The sequence below is a fragment of the Pholis gunnellus genome (genome assembly GCF_910591455.1).
Source record: "Pholis gunnellus genome assembly, chromosome: 20".
NCBI classification, from domain to species: Eukaryota; Metazoa; Chordata; class Actinopteri; order Perciformes; family Pholidae; genus Pholis; species Pholis gunnellus.
In genome coordinates, this window is record NC_136547.1 from 10283375 (window position 1) to 10300830 (window position 17456).

Here is a 17456-nt window from a genome sequence, read left to right on the forward strand (position 1 = left end):
TACTTCTGTTTTTATCACTGTCAGCGCAGAGAAAGTGTGGCAATAGACTTCAATGCTCCTCACCAAGAACACAGTTTCAACATAATATGTCAAAATGTCTCAGCACCACTAGATGTGTCTTTGCTCCACTGGTTTGGATGATTTGTGTGGCGCACTCTACTCAGCCAGAGAGTTCAAAAGGTTCTCTTTATGTGTGAAGTTCATGGGTCCAGGTTCAAGGAGTTTGCGACAGATCGTGGCGGGGACAGTGCTTCCTCTCCTGAATACCCTGGATGTGCCCCGGCAGGAGGAGTTGCTTTTAACTTGTCAAAGTCGATGGATCACTTTTGTTACTGGCTCAATTCAAGTGCACCGCTTACCAAGATGAAACACATGGACAGCACTGACATGAGGTTGACAAATTACTCATTTTACATGATGAGATTTTGTACTATTAAGACATAAATACAATGGATTTTTGAATAATCATCAATCAGCTGTACAAGTTTTCAGCTTTCCGATTTAAAAAACCTTTTTGGAGCCTGTTAAGATTTCCACCTGGTTGAGAACAGAAAACCACCGTTCCTAGGATAACAATTTTCCTTTTTACTCAAAGTTAAAGATATTCACGAGGACACATGAATCAACTTCTTTTGGTCGTCTAAACTCTCTGCCAGATTCTTTTGCCCAGTTTCCTGCATCGTACAAAGTCCTCGGTCCTCAGCCACACCGCATCCAAAGAAATGTTGCCATGTTAACCTCATCCAGTCGCACACATTGCCAGATAATGTCTAATAGGTGTCAAATATCCTGCCTTTTGCAAGGGAAGAGAATATGGGGAAGAGAGGATTGGCAGATAATGGCTGATAAAACTGTGGTGTTAAAAATGTAATGTCTTAAATGCCTTTTGAATTACATTGTAATGTTTTACTCCTTTTATTAGTATATTTTTATTTATTTATTGAGAAACAATTACCTTTAAGGAAAATCCTTTTATCCTTTTTGTGGGGGTTTTCAGTTCTCTGAGGAAAATATATAGCCACTCTTCTGTTTCCCCTTTACTCTCTTCTCTTTACCATTATGAAAAAATCAATGCTTCTTGAAAGCCAAAAGCCCATTAGGAGATGTTTTAGGGGTGATAATGCCTCTTGTGATTTACTGTAATGGATTGCTGCAGGGATGATATGTTAGCATTGCCCTGGTTCCATCCACAAAAAGCCAATTTTGCCAGATTTTGGATAATTGCAAAGAATAAGCTCTGTGGCAATCAAACGTAAATGATACTTATACATTTTGTTCAACAACATAATCTTCATAGATGTAGACCACTTTAAGACCACATTAAGCCACAAACCGCCTTTTTTATATGTATTTTATATCGGAGATCAAAACGTTAAATCTCTTAAGCTTGTGTTAACCATAAACCTTATTTCAGGCATTTAACCAAAAACCCATTGAATTTGAGAAAGGGGAACAGAAAGGGCAAAAATGCTAACTCATTTATCAAAAAAATGTATGTAGATATATATAAAAAGAGAATAACACCAATATAACCATGAGATGTGAAGACACGTTTTCAATATACTCTGCATGCATTTTAGTTTATTAAAAGAGAGGTGTAGAACTATTACTGCTTGTATGCGTTTCGTTGCTTTCATTTCATTACTTTCATCTTTTTTTTTAAAGGTGTAACAACCAGTTAATCAGTGAGTGAGACGCATTCATTCTGTTTGGAAACAGAAAGGTTAATCACTTGCTCCCCAGAACCATTAGCGCTGTTATTTGTGAGGACAAACTGAAAATGGCATTTTTCCAAAGACTGCAAGTGAAATATGACAAACAGATAACGCCTGAAAATAAAAGGCACAAAGTCATTTAAAGGAAGTGGAGAGCTACAGTGCACTGCAGTTGGTCTGCTGCTGAAAAACTGAACATCTCTACGTATAATATATTTGTATATAAGACATTCAGTATTGTTCATTTTAAATGCTCTGTGTGAACTTTGCCATGCTGTAAGGCTTCAGGTAAAGATTACATCTTGTACGACCCACAAGCATGCTGAACCAGCATACTGTGTGCATGTGTGATGGAAATATTGGGGGCTGGGGAGGTCATGGTTCGGTGACGAAGCATCATCGTAAAATGAAAACATTTAACTGCAAAATGTATGAGAGGACAGGCTTAAACGGACACTTACATGACAGGAGGAATATCATGAGTGTTGGCTGCACAACACATCTACGAAATTGATTTTTTTCTGAATGAATAATCAGCAGCCCAGGCACCGCAATTATCTCTGAGCAGAGAATATCGGTCAAGTGAACGTGAGTTTTAACAGGAATGAATATTTCTGATTCTGGCTGGTTGGAAAAAGGGGATTAAGGTACAGCATTGGATCCCTAAGTATGGATATTGCTATTTGAGGATTAAAAGACTGTAGGAAGAATTGTGAATGTTGAATTAAATTTGACGAGATTAGCAACAAAAGCTGCAAGGATCAGCATATCTTGAGCCAGCTAAACAGAAGACCGGGAATCATTTGAAGTGTGAGGAGAGGCAGTAGGTTCCCATATCTCTTAGTTATTGATCAGTGAGAGGTTTCAGTCAGTGAATGCTGCAGAAAGACCCTTTATGTGTGCACCATGTATGAGATACACTATCTAGTATGGACCAGTGTGTTTGAATGTTTTAAGAAGCTCCAATCTCATGTACGGATTAGTTGGAGGCATTGTTGGCAAGAATGGTATTTTTGTCACCCAATGTAAAACATCCATGTGAAACATCACAATAACAGACAAAGGTGTTTTCTCTCTTCCTTGTTTTGTTGAACAAGTGCCCGAGGCTTCAACTCTGCCAGTCTGTTGAGCATATGGTGTTTATTTCACCAGTATAACAAATCAGTTTGGTCTCATTTCAAAATGTGCTTAAGTCTGACAGATCGGCCCTATACGAAGGCAGGAAAGCAACCCCAAAACTCGTTTGTTTGTGTTTAATAAGCTGCCCATATAACACTCTACATATGTGAAAATAACAAGGTAGACATACATAACAGATTTTGAATAGAGGGGAACAGAAATTGAGGACTGAATCTGAGAAGGAGAAGCCGAAGCATTTTTCACAGAGGACATTTTGACATGTCACATCAAACTCCTCCGTTCTCATTCCCAGGGCATCAAATAAAGACACTTTGAAACGCCCCATGGCGTCTGATAACAGCGCACAAGGCACCATTCAGCGTCTGTATGAGATGTACCGAGTTCAGTAACTACAATGTAAACCTATTGGTGTCCGTATTTGATGCTCAGTTAAAAATGCTCCGGTGACGTTTGTGACGTGTTTTCCCTGCTTATATTACATTGTCTGTGTTTTACTTTACTTAGTTATTTTAAACCCAAGCATGATGTTTTTCATAACCTTACAAAGTGATTTTGTATTTCCTAAATTGAATTTGGAAAACAACAACAATAGATAGTGATGTCAAGTAAAACCAAGGTGATAAACATAACGAGAACCGTGACATCATGAGAAATCATGAGAGAAAACAGAGGTACAGAAATCTGCTGCTTTCATTTCACAAGGTGCTATATAATGATGGAGGTGGTAATAAACTGCTTCATATCAAAGGCAGAAGTAATGAGATGGTCAAAGATCCCTGCAGGTCAATCGAAGAGATTTCAGCAATAAATTAAGTAAAAGCATGTTTATTTGTGTTGTGTGTGTGTGTGTGTTTGTGTGTGTGTGTGTCTGCTGTTGTGTGTAGCCCCTTAATAGCAGTGTTTACCTGCGCCCTCTGTCAAATTAGTCCTTCAGCCTCTAAATAAATAAAGTGATTATGTTCACAAACAAAGCATCAATTACAACTAAGAAATAAATCCAAATCCTGAGTGAGTAGCAACAAATTTGAGTTCCATGCATGACTTGGAGCCTCAACAGTTCCAAACAAAAGGCCTTCTAAAGTCAGGTCATGAGCAAGGATGAAATATAATCCCTTCAATAGCTGCTTAGAATATATGATTAATAATTATTTAAGTAACAGCTAACAATATAGAGGGACAGTTAACTTACTAATGATTCGAAAAAGGCTTGTTAATATTTTCATACACAGATAAATAAACCTGAGGATGAATGGGAATGCAAATGTTCTGTTAGGGGATGTATAATTGTTGTTGCGAGGCAGAGCACAGTCAGTGTGCATGAACCTCTAGCGCCATCTAGTGATTAATCCATGTAGGTAACACAGTCAGTGAGCACAAACCAAATGTTTTTGTAAAATAATATACTCATATTGTTCCTCACAGCTCTTCTGCAGACTTTACTTTTAAAGCTTATTTCACCAGGATAATCACTCAGTATCGATACTTTGCAGCGAGTCATGCATACATAACAAATAACACAGGAAATCCATTTCCTGTAGAAAATGTTGGAATACTGGAAAAAACAGAAAGAATTGCTGAAAATACAGAAATGGGAGACTACCTGTCTGACAAATGTTGAAGGCTAAAAGCATTAAACTGCACTGCTGAAAATTTAAATCAAAAACATTGTTTGCTTCAAAATTGAATTGAATCAACTTAAAAAGAATTGAATTGAATCAACTTAAAAAAGTTAAATTGAATCAACTAGAAAATTGTAAAAAAATTTGAAATCACAATTGAATCAGACAAACTTAAAACATTAAAAAGAAATGTAAATTATTTTCAAACAGACAAAAAAAATGTAATTGAATCAACTTAAAAAAAATTGAATTAATAAAAAATGTTTTTGAATCGACTTAAAAAATAAATAAATTGAATCAAACAAACTTAAAACATTAAAAATAACCACTCCTCGCGCTTCAGCAGCAGCAGCTTCTTCAGTAGTAATTTGTCGAGTTCGCAAACGCTGTGCTCCAGCGTTTAATATTTCACCAGCAAAATGTTTTCTAGTTTATTGCTGTTAGATATCAGATGACGTTATAAATTCTTTTTTGGGGGCTTTACAAGACCGCCTCAAATTACTGCCATAAAGTTGCCCTTAGGTACTATATTTAAAAAAATTTTTACTTAATGGTTTCATCATGTTGGTTATATGCTGGTGTGTCAGCCACTATACAATGTTTGCATGCGAACAAAGCTGACAGCAGAAACAAAGTAAACTGGCCTGATTTCAGAGTCTGGAATCAAAATGTACTCATAGAAATAAACTATTTTTTCAGACACAACCTGACACCTAAACACATGTACCACACACACACACGCACACGCACACGCACACGCACACGCACACACACACACACACACACACACACACACACACACACACACAGGGGACCGTCTAATTTCTACAGTGCTACGTCACTGGCGTGCGTCAAGAGGAGTGTAAACACTCCTCGCGCTTCAGCAGCAGCAGCTTCTTCAGTAGTAATTTGTCGAGTTCGCAAACGTTGTGTTCCAGCGTTTAATATTTCACCAGCGAAATGTTTTCTAGTTTATTGCTGTTAGATATCAGATGATGTTATAAATTATTTTTGGGGGGCTTTACAAGACCGCCTCAAATTACTGCCATAAAGTTGCTCTTAGCTAGTTCCAGCTAGCTAACGTTAGCTCTCAGACTTGTAGAGTCTGCTTCCTTTGCAACGGAGTAAGACGCAACGTTTTTTTATGCTAAAAGCTCACGGTTCTCTGTGATGAAATGGTGCTTTCCTTGGTCAGCCTTTGTGCCAGGGAGGTGGTGAGGGACCACAGCTCGTCACCGTGCTGGCTGAGGTGGGTGCCCAGGGAGCTGTACAGACCGCTGCTGGAGGCCTCTTTCACCGGCTGCAGACCGCTGGCTGTGGGTGAGCTGGTGCAGAGGTGGCCCGAACGCACACTGCGTGTCGGCAGAAGCAGGAAACAAGGCCAAACGGGGCCAAATCGACTCTGCGTCCAGGCCCTGTTACTTGCAGTTGTCCGAGGAATGTCAGACCAAAGGTAAGAGATGTTATTATTCCAGCTACAGTGTTGTTGGATCATGATCTTTGATCTGTGAGAGGCATTTAAGATCCATCCCTCTGTCCTAGGTGTGCCCTGCAAGTACTGGATCTCTGTGGACTGCAAGGAGATGAAGGAGGGATGGGAGACCCCATGGGAGGATGGTCTCTGACTGTAGCGCTCTGCACCATGGTCGTTCAGTCCAGAGCTCGAGCACAGAGGGCTCAGCGGGAGAGGAAAAGGCTCTCAGCTCTGGAGAGGGAAAAAGACGTGAAGAGGGGAAGGGAAACAAACGGCGACGCGGCAAGCCCAGATAACGAGGAGCCGGAGGGAAACGACAGAGAGAAGATGGGCTCATGTGGGACTCTGGGTGAAGAGGAGCTGATTACAGGTGTGAGAAGGAGGATGGAGGTAGAGAGGAGAAGAGAGACTGCAGTTACAGGGTCAGGAGGCGGTAGAAAGGAGACCGAAGATGTAAACAGTGATGTGTTGGTGCACGTGAGAGCTGATCTGTTTGTAAACGCTCGCTCTTGGGAGCGTGTTCGCGGGGCTCTAAGCGCATCGGGGCCCCTTAAGCTTCAGTGCAGATACCTACGCGTGGAAGAGATTTCAGTGTCCAGCATCAGGACCATGCTAGGCCTCCTGCCTCGCCAGGGTCTCCTGGGCATCGACGTCCGCTACAGCAGCCTTGGGGTGGCCGGCTTGGCGGAGCTGCTGCCTCTGCTCTCCACCTTCCCCGCCCTGAACTCTCTCCGCCTGCACTACTGTAACTTGGATTTTCGGAGAGACCAGCCCGGCCAGGAAGAGGCCCTGGTGGACTTGTCTCAGGGTCTGACCCGGCTACAAGAACTGCGGTGCCTCAGCCTCACTGCGCTGCGCTTGCCTGGGCAACTCCGTGTGCTGCTTAGGTATGGCCTGATCCCCCCCCCAGTATACACGCCGTCCTGTAACTTTGTACCTACACGCTGAGCCTAGTAAATACCACTGTCACACACTCAAATGTTTTTTATTTGTCCAGCCTTAGATTAGGTTACGGAAAAGAAATGTACCAATCTCTAATGGACAATTCTGCTATTTGATGTACAATTTATTAGAAATGGCAATAAATAGCTGTCTCTAACCCTGCACATTTAAGCTTTGCAGCTTTTAGTTGATAGTACATTTCATATTTAAGATTGTTTTGCAACAAAACAAGAAATTTGAAGACACTACCTTTCAATTTTAGAACATTTTGATGGGAATTTCCTTAAACTTTTATAGCCAATATTCATTTATTTTTAAAGGATTTATCAGTTGATCGAGAAAAGAATCATCGGATTAATTCCTAATGAAAATAATAAGTCGCAGCCCGTATCAAATCTAAATTGCCCTTTTAATTTTTTTTTTTATTTGTGACCTATTTTAATCTTTAATTTAAAGCAAATCTGCCCGAAGTAACAGCCATAGTTAAAATGATGAGATTAAAAACAGAAAACAAACAATTAGGCCTCTAAATTGAATATTTGAATAGAATGATGAATAATATTAAAATCTTCTTTCTCTCCAGCTCACTGCCTCGGCCTCTAGAGATACTGGAGCTGCCGTATTTGAGCCTGAGCCCAGCCGACCTCGCCTATCTGTCCTGCAGCCACCATGCTTCCACACTGCAGCAGCTGGATCTGAGTGAGAACCGCCTGGACGAAAACACCCTGACATCTATCCGCCGTCTCCTCTCCCAGGCTTCCGGCGGCCTGCAGCACCTCTCTCTGAGTGGCTGTGGCCTCACCGACGGCCTGCTGGGACTCTTGCTGCCCTCGCTGGGAGGCTGCAGGGCCCTCAAGAGCTTGGCGTTGGCCCTGAACCCTCTCTCCATCGCCGGCGTCATGGACCTGGTGAGGATGGCCGTGAGAATGCCCTCTCTCCGTCAGTTGCTGTACCCCAACCCCCTGGAGGACTACCAGCCGGGCCTTCCTGACCTGCCCTCCAGTGCGCAGCTCTTAGACTGGCCGCTGGATGAAGCCACAGACATCAACATTACCAGCAGCCAGCTCAACAGGGTGCGCATAGAGAGCGGGCGGTCCGACCTCTTTCTGACGTGCGACCTGCTCAATTACGATAAAGACTTGGTGGACTAGAGCAGAGGTGAAAGGAACCATCACAGACCAGAGCAATGTACATACACATCACAATCGAATGTGTCCTCTTCTAGGGTTTCGAGAACGGGCCATTTTTAATATTTGTTTACAAGAGAAAAGGACAAAAACCTTCACTCCTTCGTGGAGACCGTAATATGCTTCAATGAAATGATGCTAAACTTGTTGACTGTATAAGTTATTTTGTACCCAAAATTGCTTTATGTTCAGGTCAACAGGTTAGTTGGGATTACAACTGTCACTAGTACTTTATTCATACAAGGCATTCATTCATATTCAGTATATATGCAGATTACACATTTGCATACTGTGCAGCAAACTAAGTTTAACAGTTTGCTAAATATTTGCATAGTTTTTCCTTAATAGGAAATGAATGTAAGTGCAACATTTTTAGGCTTATTTTACTTATTTTAATACCAATTATTTGAGTGATGTACTCTCTCTTTGTGCTTTTCTAATTTGCATTTTTGTCATACTGTATTTCTTGTATATCTGTTGTAAACATGTCCAGGATTATGCTTTTTCTTTTCTCTCGGGTCAAAAGTTATAAATCAGCAATTATCAGGAAATACATGTATCATATTACCATAATGCATCTACATACTGTCAGTCACAGAATAAATCCGTCATAAAGCAAAGTTTTACGAGTTATTTAATGGTGCAATATATTTAACATGATTCAAACTAACATGTTTCGAGGATCAGACGTCTTTGCTAAAGTAGAGTGAAACCTTAACTTGGTGGCCTCCGTACCCTGGCCATAGTGTAAGTCTCTCCTAGACGAAGGATTGGTTGAGAACTACTAAACAAAAAAAAACTTGTGGTGGATTACGTTTTGTAGAGGAAACTACCACATCTGTATGACTTTCACAGGTTGACAGCTTCCACTTTGCTGCACTCCTGCGGTAGAGATAACCTTTTATGTTCCCGGTGGCATGGACAAAGCGAGGGGAAAAAGCAGTTAATCACTCGCAGTAGCGAGCCAAAACCAGCCACGACACCCCCGGCCCGGCCAGTCGACAACTTAGTGACAAGCTCTCACGCATTCCTTATTGAGAGGAGCTGAGGTCGCAGTGAAGGACACGAGAAGCAAAATCATTTCACTTCAGGTTAATAGCAGACCACCTCAAGGTGTCACGCAGAGAGAATCAGGACATTCTGATGTTGCATTTCAAAATGCCCTTCAAAATCTCATTCTGGTGCATCATTAATAATTTCACTACAGGTTAATAATGTCAATTCCATAATACAAAGTAATACATTATTCTGAAATGTGTAATTCTGCATAATGAGTACTTTCACTTTTGGTACTTTAAGTATATTTCTAAGCTAAAAAGTTTCAACACAGTATCCTTTACTTGATATTCTATAAGATGATATTGTTTAGACACAGTATATTACATCTTTACTAGGGTCAGGTGAGGAACACAAATACAGATAGTCAATTTATTATATAAAAATCAAAGTTGTTAACGTACACATATTTTACATTAATCAAACAGTAGAAATATTTACATCAGCAAAAATTTACATAATATATTTCTTATAACGTATTTATGGAGGATATTAGATGGTATTGTGCCCCCTGTAGACGACCTTTTCATAGCTACGTTCATGTAACTCTTTTAGCGATATGGATAACACACAAATCAAATTTGAATATGACATATAGTAACCAAAACAGATTCATAAATTGATCTTTATGCTCTTAAACACATCAGTCCAAATGCAGCCGTACTAGTTTCGGTGTTTCAGAAGGCTTCAGCCATCACACTCTCCAACTTCTCCTCTTCCCCAGTAATGGGCACAGTAAAATGTCTTGTGAAATACTGCACTTCTATCTTTCCTGAGTCGTGTGCAAGTGCGATTCCTGAATATGTGTTTTGTTGTCCTGAGTCTCCAAACACAGCCATGGCTGTCACCCTGAGGGGAGAGCAGAAAATGAGCACCACAATACATCAAATCCCTCATAAAAATCATCCCTCATGGCCGTCTGCTGTTACCTGTCCGACTCCATCCTTTCGGTGACCACAGGCTCCGCGTCGCTTTTCAGCAGGTCCCATATGTGGAGGGTCGAGGCCGCGTCGAGCACACAGAAGACTGTGGGTCTGGTTTGGGCCCACTGCAGCGAGACCACCGGTTCACCAGCCGTGCCGTTCTTCCACTCTGCCACAGGATGCTCACGGCTGACGTCGTGCAGCCTGATGCTGCCGTCCCCACAACCCACCTGGAATAAGGACACGGAAAACTACATCACATAGTATTTGACTTTGTGTTGTTGGAATGGAACATACTAAAAAATATCTCGTGCGATTTTATTTGACTGATATTAGAATTGCGATATGATTTGGGGTATTGGGAAAGAGTAGACCTCAAAAAATGGCATTCTCACCAAGAACAAGTGTTGCCTGAATGGAGAAAAGTGGATCGAGGTGACATCAATAGGTCGGACTCCGGCCTCCTGAAACCTGTAACACTTTGGTGGGGCCTTTAAACCGTGACTTGTCTCATGATTGACCAGACCCTAGAAAGAAAAAGATATTATATGTCACAAAATGCCACAGTAAGGACATAATGCTACGGCAGACGAGATGATGCTCACCATATTGGTGCCGATGAAGAAATGATTGGAGTCTGTCGGAAGGAATTTTAAAAGAAGCGTCTGTAACGGCCCTGTTTTTGCTGCATCTCGTGGTGATGCCCTGTGAACCAGACAGACAAAAACCAGAGGTCTAAGGTTACCACATTCCCAGCCAAAAACAAACCTGTGCAACAGTGGAACACGGCCCTCCATCATATTCAACGCTGCACGTATGTGCTACAATCAACTGTGGAGGTGACAAAAACACCAGCCCGCGCAGTGCACAACTAACAAGATCGTGTGACCCCGACGGAGCAGCTGTGTTCCCCCGGGCAAAGACATTGTGGGGTATTTTGAGCAGGTGGTCGGCAGTGATGGATGGTCATCGCGAGCTATTTGTCAATCTCACCTCTCAGCAGTGAGGAGGTGGGAGCTGTGAAGGAGCTTTACTTTGCCGCCAGGCCGGAGCCCTGCATGGGAAAACATCGAGAGGCTGAAGCTTGTGCCAGCATGTGTGAGAAAGATGAGAATGTTCGTGGACAGAGAGGGAGCGCTCTAAAACGGGCCTGCCTTACCTAGATCGGTTGGAGAGCCTGCCTCGTTGGCTTTTGGGAGTTCCACCACCACCTAAAGGACACAGAGAGGAAATCATGCGAGTCCATCATGGCGTGACTCTGCTCTTTGTTTTCTCCTATTTAAGCTATAATCATGCTGAAAGTGTTGGAACTACAGTTCTCCTCATTTTGAGGGTGTGAATGGGTTAATGAAAGGATAATGTTGGGATGGAGTCAATGAGGCAGCTGTGGGTTTACAACGTTTTTTAAAAGCCTGTATTTGTTTACAAACTGGCTCCATCAAAAGTATGACAAATTAACTATTTGCAGTTTGGGTTTGCAACGTACTCATGAATGTACGGAACCATCAATGAATGTATTTGATGCTGGGGAAAAAAAGTGTTCTGTTTACAGTTCGGGACCATCTTCTTTTCTGCGATTTCCAAGGAGATTTATGGTCATTTATTAAAATGAAATAAATCAGAGATAATAATGTCCCCAGGAAATATAAGTCTAAAATCTGAAAAAGTATGTGTATCACGTCTGTGTGTTTAGATTTGACAGCGTACTGACTCTGAGAAGGGAGTCGTATTTTTGCCTCGGCAATCAGGAATGAACAGTTTCCTGAATTGCCTCCATTACCTGCGAGCCACTGGTGCTGCAACTGTTGACCCTTGTTGATGAGCGAGCCAAGCTATAACACCTAACCTCCTTTTGTTTTTACACCAACGTGCACCTGTCCTTTACACCTCACCTGTATCTTCGCCCTCACATCTCTACCTCAAACCTCCGGCGTGAAGAAAATTAATAGGATCTACTTTGTTGCCCGACTTACCCAGAAATTCAAAACCCCCATTTCATCCAGAGAAGCCAGCTGGAATGACAATCCCGACGACTCTGGATTACGAAACAGAACAACAATTAAACTAGAAGCCATCTGTGTATGGCAGAAACACATGGCGTGTTTATGAAGCGATACACAAGATCTTCAATCGATGTGTTGACCGTCCCGATACCATTCCATACCTTCCTCGGATGCCAAAAGGGGGACCTCTGGCCTCAGCCCCCCTGGTGCAGTGGAGGGGACAACTTCTACAGATGTCACGGATGAGAAATGGCTCGAGGCGGCCATCACTGCATCTGTGTTGACAAGGGGACGAAAGAGAGGATGTGAGCGGACACTGGAGGAACATGAAGTATGAAGTGTTACGTAAGAAAAGGAGCCCGTGAACTTTACGTGACAAAAAGGGCAGAGGCAGTCCTGGATCACTGGTTACAGTAATTAAGGATGTTTGCTACTTATTGCCTGCTGACAGTCATCTCCTTGCAGAGAGACAAATACACATCATCAAAGATGGCTGAGCGAAAGATCAAGGGGCTTAATATTCTTAAAATAAAGGCAGACGAAAAAAGCTCAGCAGACACATGCTCGGTGCAGGGTTGCGGAAATTAGCACGACCGATGACATGGTATATTAATAGGCTTAAAAGGCGTTGACTTCAAATTCCCCCAAAACGCCCAGGAAAGTTACTTCTTTTTGAATGCGGTTTTAGCAAAAACTGGCTGGAATTGTTCCAGACCTCTGACTTTAGATAAAACATCATACCTTATATTGACCTTAAAGTCCCAGTGAAACGGAAGTTAGAGCGTCTTTAGCTTCTGTTCTGTGAAACGAATATTTGAGCGGTGTTCAGTAACAAGAGGGATTTCAATCAAATCCTTCACAATTGATTGGACAGACAAAAAGTGGGCGGGCTTAGAATGTAGAGAGATACAGATCTACAGAAGACTGTGGCTCCACACACACACACACACACACACACACACACACACACACACACACACACACACTTTGTTTTACAGGAAGGAAAGATGATTGGATTTTCATAAAAAAATACAAATAAATAGATTAATTTGTATTTATTTTTGCATATAATGTTAAATAGGTGAACAATATGACCAGGGATGTGATAGTTAAATGAATTACTTAATTCTTCTGTACATTTATCCATCCATTTTATGCTGCTTATCCAGAAAATTATTGTTATTTACTACTGGCGAGTACTAACAAAAATGTGACATAAATATCAATAACTTCATGCACTCGGTAGGTCTGCACTTCATGCACTGGTAACATACCAGTGGAGAAGGTGGGCTGTCGGAAAGTCCATTCATCCTCCCCTATCGTCAAGCGGTGATGGTCACCAGCGTGCTCCCTCAGGTCCCACAGCACCACGGAGCCGACTGATGTGCCTGCAAACACCAATATGGCCTTTCCAGGGCTGAAGCAGCAACACTGCACCTGCAGCAGTGAACATTAAAAAAGGGTTTACTGACACTGTTTCATGTCGACGTTCTTTCTGGTTGTTAGACGTGAGGCGACTATGCTTCCCTTCTGTGAGTTATTGGCACATTTGATTTCAGGACACTACATTGGTTTTGGTGCATGTTGCATATTAAGACTGGCTTTTTGGTTATGTCTATGTAATGAAATATAGAGAATATAACTGCAATTGTAATTGTTATTTCTTTTAAAAGAAAGCAGAGCAACAAGGCCTGCTGATCAAATATTCATGGTGATTTTACTTCACCTCAGATTCGTAGACGAGGACTTTTTGAGGTCTGGACGGCTCCCAGATGTTCCAGACGCAGATGATGGTGCTGCCGTCTAGGCGCACAGCGCTGGGCTTAGTTGTCGGGCTGTGGACTGACATCATGGTGTGCCTCTGGACCTGAGAGAAGTGCACCAGGCTGATGCGGCGACCTGCAATTGACCATTACATCAAAAATGGTGCAATCCGTGGGAAGAGCTACCTAGAGATGTGTAATGACGTGCATGTTCTAGTTTAATCTCTCTGGTTGTGGTGCGTACCATAAAGAAAAGACAAATTAGTGCGGAGCTGTAAACTTCCGTCGCTGAAAGACGGCGTGTCTGTTTGAGACCTCAGCTTCCTCAGGGAATTCCTCTCAGCTCGATCCTCTTCCAACAGGACAACCATGACCTTGATTCAGTCACAAAAAAACCCAACAGACGTTAGTTTTGGAGACATAAAAAACAACAACCTTCATGTAGGAAGTTAAAAAGGTGTTTCATTTTGAGTAAAAAAAGACAACCTGAGAGGCTGAGCGCAGAAACGCTGTCAGACGCTGCGAATCAAAGCTCATTTCACTTTTGTTTCCTGCTTCATGGGAGAGGTTTGGATCTGTCAGCAAGAAGAAAAACACAGTTATTGACTTCTACATCTAAACACAGAGTCCATCAGAGGAAATCTTTTTTAACAACAAGCCTTCCCTCACCCCCACAGGCTCCATTGTGCTCTGGAGGATGCTGCGTCCACTTCTCACACACCTCGATCTCCTCCGTCTGGATGTCTCTGTCGGCATTATCCTCGTTACACTGGACGTAAGCCTGGCAAGGAGGACGTCATTCAAATCACAATTCTGTATTCTTTTTTTTTTTATAATTTGGTTACAGGCATCTGTGTCAAGTAAGGAGGAGCAAATACGAACCTGCTTAGTGTTTGCAGTTCCAAAGGTTCTGATATACATGTCATATTCATTCACTGGTGGCAGATCCAAAAGAGAGACGGTCATTGAGAAATCCAGATCAATCAAGCGAAGAAGCTCTGTACTGCGTTTCCTGAAAATAATACACGTTGAAGGTAGAATTAAAGATCACACACACACACACACTGTACTAGAGAAATCACATTACAAACCATTCAACATGAATATGTTCTTACTTCTGCTTTGTGGAAACTTTCTTGCTGACTTCACGCTGCTTTGCGGCTACAAAGTTGATAAACTTCCCGCGCTGGGAGGCTCTACTCTGGCTCTGGCTCTTCTCTGATCCTATTAAAAGAGCAGCAAAGATGCCTTACGTCCCCTATAATGCTGCAGACGTTAACTGTCTTCCGATCAGACACAGAGAAACAAATCTGGGTACACTGTAGCATCCAATAACACCAAGTGCGTTAGTTCAAACGGAAGAAAGAGAACTGTACCTCTGGACCATTTAGGCGTTTCTTCCTCCTCTCTGCTCGTAACCTGTCTGGACTGAGCCGTCCCGACTCTCTCGTTCTCTTCATCCATGGCTCGCTGAATTGCTTCAATTTCCATCTTCCTTTGTGCCGAGAGCTCCTCCCTCTCTTCACCCACCTCTGGATGCTGTGGCTCCCTCTCGTCCTCGCCTTCACCTGCGCTCTCGTCCATCTCCTCAAAGTCCTCCTCATATTCCTTTCAACAGAGAAATCCCATCATTTATACACCAAAAATAACAAAATAACCAAGAGGCTGTGAGGAGAAACATCTTATAAGAATGAAAATGGATGCACTCGTAAAAGCTCTGAATACTCACCAGTTTCTTTGAGCGTAAATTGATTACAGCATGCAAAAAGGTAACACAAGAATGAGTCAATGAATGCAAAAATAAAATGTAAACGTGATGAATTTGGTTCTACCGTATGTAGTCTTATTACCTCAAAGTCATCTTCATATTCCTGGTCAGCCACATCTTCATCATTGGCAACCTGCTGACGTGACATGAATGCATAGAAAATACTTAAATACTTAAATAAGTGTGCAGAAACTCTTTGTGATGATGCAGCGCGACAGTGAAACTGAAGCTGAAAGTGCTGTCGAGGAACGAGAGTGCACTGCATGCAATACAGACAGTGTATAATATACACGTATGGGCACACACACACACCTCAGGTTTAGTCTCCTGCTTATGACTTTTGTCAGATGCTGATTTCTTGGAGCTGGTCCCGTCTCTGTGTGGATCTCTTTCCGGTTCCTCCTCCTCCTCTCTTTGCCTTCTCTCTTTGTGTTTGTCCCGTTCCGCTCGCTCTCCGTCACCGCGATGACGCCTGACCTCTTCACCCGGACCCTTCAAGTCTCGACGCTCCCTGGATTCGGTGTCATGCTTCCGCTTTTCATCCTGGAGAACAGCAAAAAATCCACACATAGCAAAAAAACGAAGGAGCAACTTTAACCCACACAGCTTCCTCTAGAGTTGTGGGACACAGGCAGAATGTTAATGGCTTTATTCAAAATGCAAAACAGTGGTGAACAATATCTGCAGATGCTTACTTGATACCCTCTCTCTCTGTGTCTCCTTTCCTTCTCCTCTTTATGTCTTCTCTGTTCTTCTTTGGGCTCTGAAATCAGAAACACATGAATGCTCCCCCCAAATGGAAACTATGATCCTGTGAATATGGCACGTCGTGGCCTCACCTCTTTCGTCCTTCACTTCCGAATGCTTTCTGCCTCCGTGTCTCTCTCGTCTTTCTTTGTCGTTCCTCTTGTCTTCATGCTCGTCTTTGTGTCGCTCTCTCTCTCGATGCCGCTCTCTCTTTTCTCTTTCCTGCTTTTCCATCTGATCTCTTTCTCCACCCCGTCTCTCCCTCTCAGGCCTGTGCTCCCTGTCCCGCTCTTCTCTCCGTCTTTCCTTCTCTCTCTCTTCCCTTCCTTTGTCCCTGTCCTCCTCATTTCGTCTCCCTTTATCCCTTTCCCTCTCTTTCTCCTTATCTCTGTTTCTTTCCTTGTCCTTCTCTCTCTCGTGCTTGTCCTCTCTATCTCGCCTCTTGTAATCATCATCGTACCTCTTCCCATCTACCAGCTTGTCTCTTTCCCTTCTCTTCTCCCTGTCATCCTTTCTATCCTTTTCCTTTTCGCCTCTCCTATCCCGCGAGCCCTCTTTTCGTCGATCTGAATGTCTGTCTTTTTGGTCTTCATCTCTTCTCTCCCTTGTAACCTCCCTGGGCTTGTCTCTCTCTCGTCTGGACTCCTTCTCTGGGTCCCTGCGGTGTCTCTCTACGGATTCCCCACCACGGGGCTTTCTCTCATTGTCATCTCGCCTCCTGACATGGTCATCACCACGTTCCTCCTCCTAAAAAAAGAGAAACAAAATCATATTATTTGGATGTTATTTTGTCTACTGATATAAATCAAGCTGGAATATTGTCCTAAACTCCCCAAAAACATACCCTGATGTGTCTTCTCAGGTCAGCTGGTCTCCATGTGTCTTCCTTGGTTAATTTCTAAATAAATAACGTTCGATGTTCACTAGATGACAATATCAACGTTCATTCCTAAACAACACATCAATGTCAAAGATAAAGCACTTACCTTGTCGCTATGCATGTTCTCATCTGTGTTTTTTACTTTTGAAGTCTTTTAAACGCTGAAAATCAACTCATATTTTGGTAATGACGCCGCCATGATGGCAAACCTTTGAGTGCGCATGCGCAGTTAGTCGAAA

General features: G+C 42.6%; 2 protein-coding genes across 2 annotated transcripts; one reads left to right on the forward strand and one right to left on the reverse strand.

Moving 5' to 3' along the window:
- The first annotated feature begins 5414 nt into the window (after positions 1-5414).
- Positions 5415-8682, forward strand: LOC306712005 (leucine-rich repeat-containing protein 14). The gene is made up of 3 exons (XM_079181097.1): positions 5415-5927; positions 6017-6835; positions 7474-8682. The coding sequence occupies exons 1-3, from the start codon at positions 5650-5652 to the stop codon at positions 8039-8041; spliced, it is 1665 nt and encodes a 554-aa protein (XP_079037223.1). The 5' UTR covers positions 5415-5649; the 3' UTR covers positions 8042-8682.
- A 1127-nt stretch (positions 8683-9809) lies between these two features.
- dync2i1 (dynein 2 intermediate chain 1) lies at positions 9810-17455 on the reverse strand. The gene is made up of 22 exons (XM_079181146.1): positions 17324-17455; positions 17182-17235; positions 16430-17084; positions 16286-16353; positions 15903-16133; positions 15673-15723; positions 15199-15430; positions 14938-15040; positions 14705-14834; positions 14492-14603; positions 14309-14397; positions 14067-14196; positions 13786-13958; positions 13334-13496; positions 12221-12334; positions 12030-12091; positions 11216-11267; positions 11050-11110; positions 10662-10761; positions 10452-10583; positions 10063-10286; positions 9810-9982 (listed from the first exon to the last, which is right to left on the reverse strand). Exons 1-22 carry the CDS (start codon positions 17336-17338, stop codon positions 9811-9813), a joined length of 3123 nt encoding a protein of 1040 aa, XP_079037272.1. The 5' UTR covers positions 17339-17455; the 3' UTR covers position 9810.
- Between the last annotated feature and the right edge of the window lies 1 nt (position 17456).

Bases quoted from the DNA above. Each gene is read 5' to 3' on its own strand.
- LOC306712005 (XM_079181097.1), top strand. From the start codon at position 5,650: ATGGTGCTTTCCTTGGTCAGCCTTTGTGCCAGGGAGGTGGTGAGGGAC. The intron at 5,928-6,016 runs GTAAGAGATGTT...CCTCTGTCCTAG, and splicing joins CGAGGAATGTCAGACCAAAG to GTGTGCCCTGCAAGTACTGG. The intron at 6,836-7,473 runs GTATGGCCTGAT...CTTTCTCTCCAG, and splicing joins CAACTCCGTGTGCTGCTTAG to CTCACTGCCTCGGCCTCTAG.
- dync2i1 (XM_079181146.1), bottom strand. The intron at 17,085-17,181 runs GTATGTTTTTGG...CTCTTTTTTTAG, and splicing joins ACCTGAGAAGACACATCAGG to GAGGAGGAACGTGGTGATGA. The intron at 14,835-14,937 runs GTAAGAACATAT...TATTATTTTCAG, and splicing joins AAAGTTTCCACAAAGCAGAA to GAAACGCAGTACAGAGCTTC.